A 13,275-nucleotide genomic window follows, 5' to 3' on the forward strand; every position below is an offset into this window, starting at 1 on the left:
AAGTCCAGTGTAATGGAAAGGAGACTCGAGCTCTCTGCTTCTTGAAACGCAATTAACACCGTGGCATTGCAGTCTGCTATATTTACAATAAACGCATTAGTAAAGACATCCCCTTGTTTCCATTGATTGGGTGTGAAACGGTGAAGAAAAATACACTGTGAGAAAAGAACACAAGGGGCTGTCTTTAATCTTCACAGGTAGGGTCGATATGACCTGTGAAGGAGATTTTGTTTTCCCTTAGAAAATGGATGTGCAGGCTGTTTTTGCAGAGTGTTGCTAATTACTGCTTTCTTCAGAACCCTCCAATATTACTGAAGCAAAAAGACTGTTTTCATTCCCCGCAAAGTAACGGCACTTATAGCTGCTTGAAGTGCTTTGTGTATCTCTTGCATTTTCTTCCCATAACTAATGACCATTCTCTCGAAAAGACGTACATTCAAATCCCAGCATTTGCAACACGCATAGCAATGTAGCATTCCAGTCTGCTACAATATCTGCCCTAAACACATTGAAAAATACTCTGCCTGGGAGAAGCTGATTGATTCACAAATGCAAAGCGGAGATCATACTGTCAAGCAAAACAAAGAGACTGTCAGTGTGTGTTTGTGCCTTACTTTGCAGAAACACAAAAACATAAACATTTGTCACTGCTGGAGACATCCCCAATGTTCTGGCAGCGTTTACAGTCACTTGTAGAAAATGAATATCAATGCAGAGCTCCCCAGCGTAATTACTGAAAAATGATGCTGGATGAAAGCAACATTATACCACATTTTAACGACCTGACATTTAGCACAATGATGGTGGCGGTCTGGAATTCGGTGGGCGAGTGCAACGTGTGGTCTGATTTACCAGCTAAATGTGATGGTACTGCTCTGTTTTTCCTCTATCCTGCAAACTCAAGAGCTGCGTCAAGACTGACTCGCTCGTTATTCTTTGTGATTAATGGTTTTCTTAATTGAAATCAAAAAGATGCATGAACGCAGCATGCTAAATAGAAATTTTCTCAGATTCCAACCCCTGGAGTTACTCTTTTGCATATGATTGAAACGACATGGTCTGTCAGCATGGTTTAATACAATTTAATGAACTGAAACTCCATGTTGATGAAGCTAAAAGTGCTGAAGTGGCACAGCCTGCAGTCCTGTTCGTTTAAAATTACTGCCACCCTTCTCAGCACCACACTATCCCCACTGGTAATGACCTTAATTCCCAGTCAGAAGTTTTCCATGTGGGTTCCAACTGGGTAAAAAAATTCTCATTTTAAGCCCATATATTCGTACCATTTTAATGGCTTGGGTTTCACACAAAAAACTCTCATGGGTTTACCAATCAAGACCACTAAGTCCTTTTCCAAGACCAAGCTTATACTGTGATTTAGTCATATTTTTGCAGCAGTAAAGTATTCCGAATATCATGCAGTATGAGACTTTGAGTATGACGGTGTATAAGACAGCCAGTCACTATCACAGCTGGTTCAAACCAGGTGGAGTTTCATCGAGTTGGAACAGAACTGTCATGCTCTCAACCCTGCAATAAAGATGCATCAACAGTTAGCATTTGCAGAGTATTAGATTGTCATTCAAATCATTGCCAACGACTATAATGGCCCAATCTAACTGGTAACAAGGGCAGACAGCTTGGATCCATTTTCTCTTGTGTTATTAACTCTCCATAGCTGAACAAGCACGTCAGCGAGTAATGGTGGGTGACTGATCGCTATCATCCTCACCGAATTACACAGGAAAAACCCATACGTCTGTAATTGAATAGCCTCTAAAACACACATAGTCCGGATGTGTGGGAAAACCAAGTGAGGTTTGTGTAAATGTTTAAAATAGAACACTTAATAGACAGTACAGTTATGCTGTACACGTGGAAGCCGGATGAGTGGGTGACCCAAGTGAGGGATGTGTGTATTTAAAATTGCCATCGGTACCAATTTTTGCAACATTAAAGATACTTAACAATAAAGCCACTGTAAAAGGGAATGAGATAAGGTGAGGGATGGATGATGGGGGAGGGCATGAAGCGAGTAGGGAGAGCGGGCGAAAAAAGAAAGATTGAGGAGGAAGCATAGATGATCATGAGAAAAGAAAGGGAGGGAAAAAGTGAAGTGAATTACACCCTTTAGAAAGGGAGTTAGGATCTAAGAGGCAGGTAGGAAGATGATGACAAAGAGGGACGTGAGATAGAAATGGAGAGGGAGCATGAGTTGGGGTGAAAGAAGTTGCATTAATTACCGAGAATGATGGACAGCTAGGGCATAACATACAAGGTGACGGGAGGATTATAAATAATGTAAGACTGAGAAATCGCTAGCAAACTACTTTATATTGTTTGTATAACATGATGTATTCACATGGGTATAGAAATAAGGATGATGGAGTGAGTAAAGAGGGAAGAGAGAAAGCATGGATTGAGGAAACAGGTGAATAATGTGGCGTATGAAGGGAATGGGGATGGGGAGGTATGGTGGGGGGAATAATCAAGAGTAATGGAGAAAAATATATTGAATGACAAAGAAAAAGCTTGAGAGGGAGTAAAGACTGGTAGAAGAATAGAAGTGTCTCTGCGTATGTAAGTTACAACTAGTCATTGCTCCACGTTTCAAATCGTGGAAGGATGGAGAAGCATCAAATTACAGCGAATCTATTTATAGCGGGCTCATGAGATTGCACGCACTCTCATTTGTTTGTTTGTATGTATTTGGCAGATCCGGTTTATTGGATGATAAACAGGGGAATCCAAGATAAAGAGAGAAAAGCATCACTGGGTATCTTGTGATGCTGTAGTACATTATCATCTCTTGATAAAAATGTTCCACTGAGGGTTTTAGGAGTATCAAGGGAGGAGTAGTACTTTACACAGGCCTCCTACTGAATACAAGTCCAATGCTATTGATTAGCCTGGTAGTCACACTGGGAAGGCTAATATACTGCTGCCCACTAGTACACATACATATCACACCACGAGTTTTGAGTCGTGTAGTGCTGGAAAGTGGAAATGGTTTGAGTCCCTCGCTGTTCTACAGCAGAAAGACAACACTATTTGCAAAGAGAAGGTGACCCCATTATATCTGTGTTATCTGTGCAACTGAAATAAATTCATGACGCTAAGTCAAATTAATCAACGTATCCTCATACAACAGTTTGTATATCTTTTGTTGCATTTGTGCATTACTTTTTGTAGATATGAACGGTGTATTAGAACCGCCTGAATTAATTTGTCCTAATGCACAAAGTGTTTATCAGGCCCTGTTCAGACCTGGTATTAACATGCGTCCTCAGTGATCCGATCACAAGTGGACAGCTTTAAGTACAGTTGTGAACACACTCAAGACGCATTGAGATCGGATCTTTCAGACCACATTCAGAGGTGGTCTGGGCCACATATACATATGACCACATTCTTTTAGCAGTGTGTACACGAATGCGTCCTGGCCACATTAAGGACGGCCTACCCATCTGATGTTCAGCTGGGATCCGCAGAATCACCGCGCCCCTCAGGTGAATAAACATCGGAGACAGAGGGGCAGTGGGAACACTGTCTGGAGTACAGGCGCATAAGAACACACAACCGGTTCACATCCGTTAAATACGGTCAGTTTTTATCGGCCAGAGCTAAAGGGGGTGCCTCGGTTGACGCAGAGGGGCGTGACAAAGCGGCGGTATTTGACAACCTGAACGGGCTGCACACCCTGCGTGCTGTTGTTGGCTGTGTGTTACACTCTTTGGTTAGGCCAAAAAATGTATTGTACACAACTAAATAAGGAGAAAAGAGAGAATACAGACAAAGGGAAGGGTCTCTGTAGATACAGACACCGCCACACATTTCTAGTGGAGCATCAGTGATGATTGAGAGGGATTATTTTTGTATCAGTCTATAAATTGTTTTTAAGAAATTCTTGCAAATTATACCTTTAATAATGCCAACCATGATTTGGCTATGTAGAGTGGCTACCCAACGAGCCCAGGTCAAAAAGTACCTTTATTTTTTGTCACATTTATGATTTATGATGCACTCAATAACCAAATTTGCGATTCTAAATGACACTGTAGAAAAATCAATAAAATTAAAGTGCAAATAAGAATGTGGTCTAAGACTGTGTGTCTTGACATATTTTTCAATTCATTAATTGATTTATTGTTGAGGTTTGATTTGATTAGATGTAGCTGTGTCACTATTGCTAAACTGGGATTAAAACAACTGTCTATTTAAGCCTCAATAGGGAGGCATTAATGATCTATTATTAACCATTTTCATACCATGTTTTATTCACAAACAGTTGTGGATTCACTTACAGCTATGCAATTTCAGTTGTGAGCAGACACAATTCTGTTCTACCACATCATGTCATCGCAGACACACTGGTGAACATCTATTGTGACGCATCGAGGGGCTACTTTTTTCCAAACATGTTGGAAAGACTTAGACAGGTGTTGTTGTAAACAGATACTGAGTGAGGAAAGGATGGCCCTGAGGGGGTTAAAGTGGTGTAAACTGGAAAGAGAAAAATCTGGCTGACAAATTGTGATGGAACTGTGTTGAATCGTGTGTGTCCCCTGAGTCCTGAGAGTGTCATCATGCCCACCACTGTCAATTTGCACTGCATACTAAAAAAACTAGACCAGAATACTGAAAAATAACAAATCAGTTTGATGTGGATAAGAGCACAGACTGAGGTGTGTTTGTAAGAAGCCTTCATTATACAAGCTGTTGTGGATGAGACATGCAAGTAAGGCTGTTATGGATATTAACATCTACACTCCACACTTATAATACACCTTGTCAAAATATCAAACAGGTACCGGTGAGGAAAAATCCCCAATGTGCCTGAGGAAAATGCCATCTCACCATGCAGCCGCATGATGATAGAGCCCATTATGAGCTCACAGCATTGTGTAATTCAGTCCAGCTCCTGAGCAGTGTTATGATCTACTCCTCCCTCTCCTCTCTCTACCCTGATTTTATTGTCAAGTTAAAAAGGGAGTTGTTTTTTTTTAAAGGAAGTATTGTGCTCAATAGCAGCTTGACTGTGGAATTACATGTTTGGGTCAACTTTGTAAGCAGAAGGTCACACAATTGTACAGTATATAATGCTCGTGGTTTTGGTCTATTTTGTTTTTTTTGTCTGGTAAAAATAACACTTTTCAGGCATAGATGGGGACTATTTCAATGTGTCTCAGTATGAAAAGACAAAGACAAATAAACTATTTGAAAAGAACTACAGGACTGCACATAGGTTTTCCATTACTCGTCACTTTTTTTCTTTGCAGTAAACTTGGCGTGATACATTATAGAGCTTATAAAACTGTATGTGCAAGACAGTTTTAGATCAGCTCACACTACATATTTAATGTCCCTGTATCAAGCCTGAACTCAAGATGATATAGAGCACTGCCAGCTGTGGGTCACCTCAGCTAGAGAGCAATGCTTAACAAGATAAGTGTCCTGCGGTTAGCAGGCTAACCACCAAGCTACCAACGATAGCATTTATGTTTCTGGTAGGGCTGTTAACGCAAATTTGTTTTAAGGCCACAGATTTCTTTCACGCATTAACAACAAATGTTTGATTGTAGTGGGCTCAGTATTAAAGCTAGAGTGAAGCTTGTCGAGAGGGAGGCTAAATAACATTTCAAACTTTTTGGTGAGGAAAAACTGGCATGGCCATTTTCAAATGGGTCCCTTGACTTCTCACCTCAAGTTATGTGATTGAAAATGGGTTCTATGAGTACCCACGAGTCTCCACATTACAGACATGCCCACTTTATGATAATCACATGCAGTTTTGGGGCAAGTCACAGTCAAACCAGCACACTGACACACTGACAGCTGTTGTTGCCTGTTGGGCTTGAGTTTGCAATGTTAAGATTTGAGCATTTTTTCTTATGTTAAATGCAGATTTCTGGACAGTATTTTTCATTTCTATGTGTTGTTAATTGATTTACAATAATATGCATATACATACATTTGCATAAAGCAAGCATATTTGCCCACTCCCATGTTGATAAGAGTATTAAATACTTCAAATATCCCTTTAAGGTGCATTTTGAACAGATACATTTGCAATTAATCGCGATTAAATAATGAATTGACAGCCCTAGTTTCTGGTAATGATGAAATAAAAAGGAACCTCTCATTTTGCTTTTACATATTTGTAAATGCTTATACTGTACATGTATGTTTAAACAGTTTGTCGTCTTTTTGACCAAGTTTTCTTCCCGCCAGTTACCTTGTCTCGAGGGAGGCAATCTTTGTTCCCACTTCAACTTATCGCTCATGTCTTTCTGTCTTCCAGTTGCCCTGTTCCCAGTGGAGGATAATGGAACGGCTGTGGTTCTCTTTGCTGTTGCTGGCAGCAGCATGCAGGGGACAGCCGTGTCCAAAACGTTGTATGTGCCAGAGCCTTTCTCCATCGCTCGCTATCCTCTGCTCCAAGACAGGATTGCTATTTGTTCCTGCCGCCATTGACCGGCGCACCGTGGAGCTACGGCTCCAAGAGAACTTCATCACAGGTAACGTACCTGCCAGTCTGTCCTGTATTCCATTTCATCATTAATCAAGGCAGCTTATTAAGACAATTTTGCTGTTCATCCTCATCAACCATCGTCGTAAGTGATTTCCTCAAGGGGGAGCTTGTTGCATTCTATAATATTGAGCAGCCGGCTATTGACACTTTAAATATACTGCTGAAATTCAAAGGGCACAGTGGATGCAGTGAGTAGAGTGTGTCACATGTGAATGATAGCACTGAAAACAAATGTTGGCTCAAGTCACAATTCGTTTTTGTTGAACAAAACAATACGTAATATTTCTCAGGAGTCTGGGTATTTCTTTTAAACTTTCATACTTTGAAACTTTTTTGTTTTGTCATTTAGTCTAGCAAATCTCATTCATGATTCATCTCCTTATATCAAAGAGCTATCTCACATACTTTGAAACGTACTTATTTTTAAGAACTGATGTGTTGCTTTATCCTTTTATTTTAATCTGGATTTCTTTTAGCTCTCACCAAGGCAGCTACCTAATCTTCCCAGGCTCGATTTAAAATAAATTATATTCTATAGTTCGCCAAAACAAAAGACACACAAGCTAAACAAAGACGGCTTTCACAGGGTCCAGAGAGATAATTTGATGCGCCATTAACAATATCACACTGCCGTAGTTATTTAAGTCACATTGTTCATGTCCAAATCAATGTCAGTTCAGTACTGCCCTGTGCAAAACTCATTCTTCCAACCCATTTCAGGCAAACATTTGTGCTTAAAAATATCTGGCCAATTAGGACTCTGTTGATGGAGCATCTCTTTGTGTTTATTCTGCTCACTTCCAGCTGTCCGAAGAAAGGACTTTGCCAACATGACCAGCCTGCTACATCTGACCCTGTCCAGAAACACCATCAGTCAGATTCTCCCTTCAGCCTTCAGTGACCTGCGGCGACTGAGAGCCCTCCACTTAGACTCTAATAGATTAACTGTGATCAAGGTGAGACTGAAGGATGGATTAATGATGGGAAATGGGAATGAATAGTCAGATGGATCATTGAACTGATAAACGGACTTAGAGGCCTTTAAGTTTGGATGGGCAATCTTGGAACCCTTCGGCTATCGGTCTGATGACGGAAAAGCCTCTGGGGGCAAGGGGCTATATTTCTGGGGTTCCGGTGTAGCCAAGACTTTCTTTTTTCCACGCGCTGCTCATTGTTTCAAATTGTCCAATTAGCAACATGAGATGCGAGACTGGAGTTGGAGTTGAGAGACAACGTGTACGACCGGATAGTTTCAAAAGTAGCCAGTTTACAAGTTCATTTTAAACCAATAATAAGCCAAATCATCGTCAGACGATAGCCGGTTGGTTTCCAGATTGCATTTCGGCCAATGCGTTCCGCCTCTTTTGCTCTCCACACCAACGCCTATTCAACCAACGCCTGCTTCAATGTGATTGGTCAATACTACTCGGGCTACAAACGAAAACCAGAACGCTTTCGATGCCAAAATCTGGTCCCGTTGCCTACAGATTCAACATGTGAATGCAGAATCTTTTTATAGAGATTATTGGATGGGTGGTTACTGGATACACATAATTGAACAATAGAGCTACAATTACAGAAAGATACATATAACATGTCTGTAGATAGATACAGTATCTTTATCATGCTATTACTGCGATGCTTCTCACAGCATGTTTTGCTTTTTCATCAACCAGGATGAACATTTCAAAGGTTTGACCAACCTTCGTCACCTGATCCTTGCCAACAACCAGCTCCACTCTATATCTCCCCATGCCTTTGATGACTTCCTGTCCACATTGGAGGATCTCGACCTCAGCTACAACAACCTAGCCCAGGCGCCCTGGGACACGATTGGGCGCCTAACCAACGTCAATACCCTTAATATGGATCATAACCTCATAGAACATGTTCCCCAAGGGGTATTCACCAACCTACACAAGCTGGCCAGGTAAATGGTTAGATGAGCGGATGATGAACAGATAATGTAATGCATATCAACTGAGTAAATTATTGTTGATCTAATAATAATAATATATGTATCTCTCTCTCTTCATCCCTCTCTTCTTGTATCCATCCCTCATCTTCTCCCCACCCCGTCCTTTCACAGGCTAGACATGACGTCCAACAAGCTGAAGAAAATTCCCCCAGACCCATTGTTCCTGAGAATCCCAGTTTATGCCAAGTCCAAAGGTTCCCCCCTCACCTCCCTGGTGTTGAGTTTTGGTGGCAACCCCCTTCACTGTAACTGTGAACTTCTGTGGTTGAGAAGATTGACAAGAGAAGACGACCTTGAGACATGCGCCTCTCCCGCTGACCTCAGTGCCAAGTACTTCTGGACAATCCCTGAAGAGGTGACATTTTGAGCTTCACTTGCAGGAAACTAATATTAAAGATGTCTCACAACCTTGAAACCAAGACAGACCTTTAATAATTGAAATGATAATATAAATAATGACCATATTCTTTATTTTGCCCTTTAGGAGTTTATTTGTGATCCACCAGTTCTGACCCGTAAGTCGCCACATACAGTGGCTATGGAAGGCCAGCCTGCCAGCCTGAAGTGCAAGGCGAATGGCGACCCAGAGCCTGAAGTCCACTGGATCAGCCCTGAGGGGCGACTTATATCGAATAGCTCCAGGTACTAAGACTATTTCTATACACTTCTACTGTATTGTCTTGTTTAATTACTTTTCTCCATAGGCCTATAGATTGTACATTTTCTCAAAATCAAAGGCAAGGTGTTAATTTAGGGCATGATGTGACTTGTCCTCTGAGAGCACCGCTCCATATTCAATGATGTCAGAAACCTGGCAACCCAGTTGGCAGGTGCAGGAGAGGGTCTGTTTAAATATCCCTCCCTGTACTGCTCCAGCTCAGTGCTATGTGCCAATGTGCAATCGAGTCAGAAAGTCAGACAGTGTGTCTCACATAATTTTTGTCTTGGCTGTAGTAGTAGGGCGTAGGCACATGACTCGTGTGGGCCAACTCTGACTCAGGATTAGAAGGCAGTTGTTGAGGTCACACCTTTCTCACATTTCCATCTGGTAAACTAGTTGGCATAATGTGTCAAATATGTGGGTTTGGAGTTATGGTTTTGCATATACAACATGAGTTATAAAATGTTACAATGTTGAAGTATATCACAGCCCTTAAATTCCTTTCATACTTTTTGATTTTGCATTTATGTAGGCATCTTTAGATTTTTTGATCAGAAAAGCTAGTTTATGGATATGAAGCATTGTTGGATTTTTGGCAAATACCATTTGGGTTAATGCTTATACTTTTGGGGATGAAGCCCACAAGCAGTCAGCAACATAGCCCCTCAGCCTGGCAGTCATTGCCTTGATTCTGGATAGAGTCTGACTGGATGCTGGTGATGGAATTTGGCAGCAGCATTAGGTGCTTGAGGCAGCAAAGTACAGGTGCAACTAAATGGGCTGATGAGAAGAACAACAATTAGCAATTGGCTCCTGTGTGGGTGATAGAGAAGGAGGGCTTACGTGACTGGGAGGTGTGGACCAGAAGGGAGTTGCCTCTTAAATTGAAATTGTCAGAATAATGGGGGATCATTTTGCAACCGCTCAATGTGTCTTGCTCCTTTCTACATTAAAATGAATGGGGCGCAAAATGGCCTGGCCCATTTAAAGTTCTGACTATAGGAATGACACAATACCAGAAATGTAAAATTCCACGATTCTCCATACCAATTTGATACCACACTAAAAAATAAAAGTCAAACAATAAATCCCATGTACTTAAACATCCACTCCCTTATTACCGTTTGCATACGTTTTTTTTTTGTTTGTTTTTTGTTAAACAGGTCATAATTCCCTGTCTATTATCTATTTTAAATTGCTGTGAAAACATCTCCTTCAAACAACTGTATTTATTCAAGTTTCTCGCCAAAAACTATATTTTGTAAGATCACATTTGAACACATCATGTTTGAAGGTTTGTGGTTGCCTTCATCCCTCATGACATCCCTATCTGACTATGCCAATAGCCTGACATTTTTAGAGTATATGTTTGTTACTTTGTCGTAACATTTACATTTCAGTTAATGTATTGAATTAAATCACTTAACGATGCATCTCAATTTGTTACAGGACTTTGGTTTTCCCTAATGGAAGCCTGGAGATCAATGTAACATCCCTGAAGGATTCAGGTAACTTCACCTGCATTGCCTCCAACGCAGCAGGTGAATCCACAGGAAGGGTGGAGCTAGTCGTCACGGCGATGCCCCATCTGGCGAACAGCACAAGCCGCAGTCGAGACCCGTCCTCTGAACCTGCCCCCTCTGACATCCTGACGTCCTCCAAGGTTGCGCTGCCCAACAACGAGACAAGAGGGGCAGACCGGAGGGTCTCGTTGGTGGAACTGACAGGGAACTCTGCCCTCATTAGATGGAGCAGTCAGACTTCATCAACTGGAGTCAGGATGTTCCAGGTCCAGTACAACAGCTCTGGGGATGACACACTGGTTTACAGGTCGGTTTATCTACATTACCAATTTATTGTCTATCTGTCTGTGTGTTTTCATTTTCTGTCTAAAGTACAGTATAGATGTTGACTTCCATGAATTCTATAAGGGCTATTTGTAAAAGACATTTCCGTGCCTCAAAGTGTTTGTCAGTGTGAGTGTGTGTGTGTGTGTGGGAATGAAGTTGTGTGTAAGTTAATCAAGAGGCATCAGCCGCTGCTCTGAGGATGGGAGCAGATGATAGATGATATGAATGGAGATTAGCCAGTCATCCAGTCGTAAAAGTCTAATCAACTGAGATGATAAAGACCTCTGTAGTGGAACAGAGCCATCGCCGGGTTCGCTGGGCCTGGGCCAAATGTGATTGTGGCTGTTTTAATGCTTGTCTGTCAGTTTGCCTCGGTACTGCGTTGATGTGCTGATCTGGTTGCCGCATTGTTAAATTGCTGGTTTTTCCATTATGGCTCCATAATATTTGTTTCCTAATTTGTTGGACTTGACAAGGACACTTGTTGACTCATTACTTTGTCAGATTGGCACCTCTTGATGCTACATTTGGTAAAATCTAAAAGTTTCAATGTAGAAGGAAGTAATAATGTCATAGATCCCTAAAACAAACAGGTACCTTCTCTGCTTTGTGTGCAGAACATGCTACTGTACACACAGCATGCTGTCACCCCAAGTATAAATATAATAGTAATGAACACCGATAGAATTCCAATGGATTGAAAGAGCAGTTCAAGGTATTATGGCAATTCTTCTTGACAGTGGTGTGATTGCAGCCATATAATAATATTAATGTTATCAGTGAGATGAGCCTTATTTAATGCACATCATTTGAATAGGTAGAAAGGTCAATGTGTGGCAAATCATATTAATCATAGAACTAACTAGAAGTAAGGGCATGTCTGACTATTGTGGACCTGTGCATGAGAGTCAAAGAATTTAAATGAATGGTCCAATTGGTGTTTTTGACAAGTCAGCTTTCTTGTGTCATGATGTTCAACACTGAAACAACAGTAGCAAAATATTTTATGGCAGACAGTCATTTAAAAAAAAAAAAAAAAAAAAAAAACACGGGCTGTATCCGAAATCGCATATTATGCACTACATACTCAATATGAGTATTGTTCAACATACTTTTGTCTGAATAAACAGTAGTATGTATCTTTTCGGACACACTGAACTGTAATTACCACGTCACTCCCAGAGAGCCTCCTTGCCGGTTCGAGACACGTAACCATGGTAACCCGAACCAACCTCATGAGACCAAATGATGTTTTGTGAGAATCCTAAAGTCTGAACTAATTTATATTATGCCTATAGCAAAGTCAAATCTTATACTTACACTAAAGTCTTATACTCCGGGGTGAAATATTGATTCAATGATCAACGATCCAATATCATCGATGCAAATTGAAAATATCGCTAAATATCATCATTAAGATGCGCCTTTATTTTGAAATTCCCACTTTATATTTATTGTTTTTATTAAAAATAATAGATTGTTTTTTAATTAAATATCCGGTAGAGCTCAGCAATTAAATCATATTTTATTTGCTTTTTGTGAGTTCATATAAACGTAACTGATTGTGTTTAATGGGTATATGATATCGTCTCATATTGATCGCAGGCCCCTGAATTGAAGTGAATCAAAATCGTATTGTGGCAGACTTTGTGATATCAGCTATTATTGTATCACTGTCCAAAGAATCAATATATCATATAATGATGAAACATGTGATTTACATCCCTACTTAAACTCACACTTAAATTGAAGCATTATAGATGTTACAGAGTACCATAAACGTTGGTGTTACTACCGCATTGCATTGTGGGATATTTATGCCGGTGTGGTGTCCACCGTTTGCATACTGTAATATTTCATCGGAAAAAGTATGCAATTCATGTACTATTGGTTTCATACTAAGGTTTTGGACATACTCACAAACTGCTTTAGTGTACTAAATAGCATGTTAGTATGGATTTTCAGATGCAAGCATGACTTAACTACCACAGAACACATGTGTGTGTTCCAGTTAAGGTCTTTTCTAAATCTTGGTGGTCATTGAGAATCTTCCACATTCCCTCTGTGCAAAAACCCAAAGCACTGGCAACATAATTGCCAAATCTCTCGGAAAAGCCTGGTAAAGCCCTGTTTATTTTCAGTTCTGAAGAGTTTTCATATGTTGTGGAGTTGTCATGGCAACAGGTTAGGAAAGTCTCCCAGATCTCGTTATGAGTGACAGGTGGCTTTAATACTATCACATACGAGCGCCGCT

General features: G+C 40.7%; 1 protein-coding gene across 1 annotated transcript in view; it reads left to right on the forward strand.

Annotated features, from left to right (window-relative positions):
• The window catches only part of zgc:172282 (leucine-rich repeat and fibronectin type III domain-containing protein 1-like protein), a 206,473-nt gene that overhangs the window by 112,295 nt on the left and 80,903 nt on the right, over positions 1–13,275 (forward strand). Inside the window, exons 3-8 of the mRNA XM_037775218.1 lie at positions 6,302–6,518; positions 7,337–7,488; positions 8,209–8,462; positions 8,622–8,865; positions 8,995–9,152; positions 10,621–11,001. Coding sequence (XP_037631146.1) covers positions 6,326–6,518; positions 7,337–7,488; positions 8,209–8,462; positions 8,622–8,865; positions 8,995–9,152; positions 10,621–11,001 — 1,382 coding nt within the window. The 5' untranslated portion in view covers positions 6,302–6,325. The remainder of the gene's footprint in view (positions 1–6,301; positions 6,519–7,336; positions 7,489–8,208; positions 8,463–8,621; positions 8,866–8,994; positions 9,153–10,620; positions 11,002–13,275) is intronic.

This window comes from Sebastes umbrosus, chromosome 7 (assembly GCF_015220745.1).
Source record: "Sebastes umbrosus isolate fSebUmb1 chromosome 7, fSebUmb1.pri, whole genome shotgun sequence".
Classification (NCBI taxonomy): domain Eukaryota; kingdom Metazoa; phylum Chordata; class Actinopteri; order Perciformes; family Sebastidae; genus Sebastes; species Sebastes umbrosus.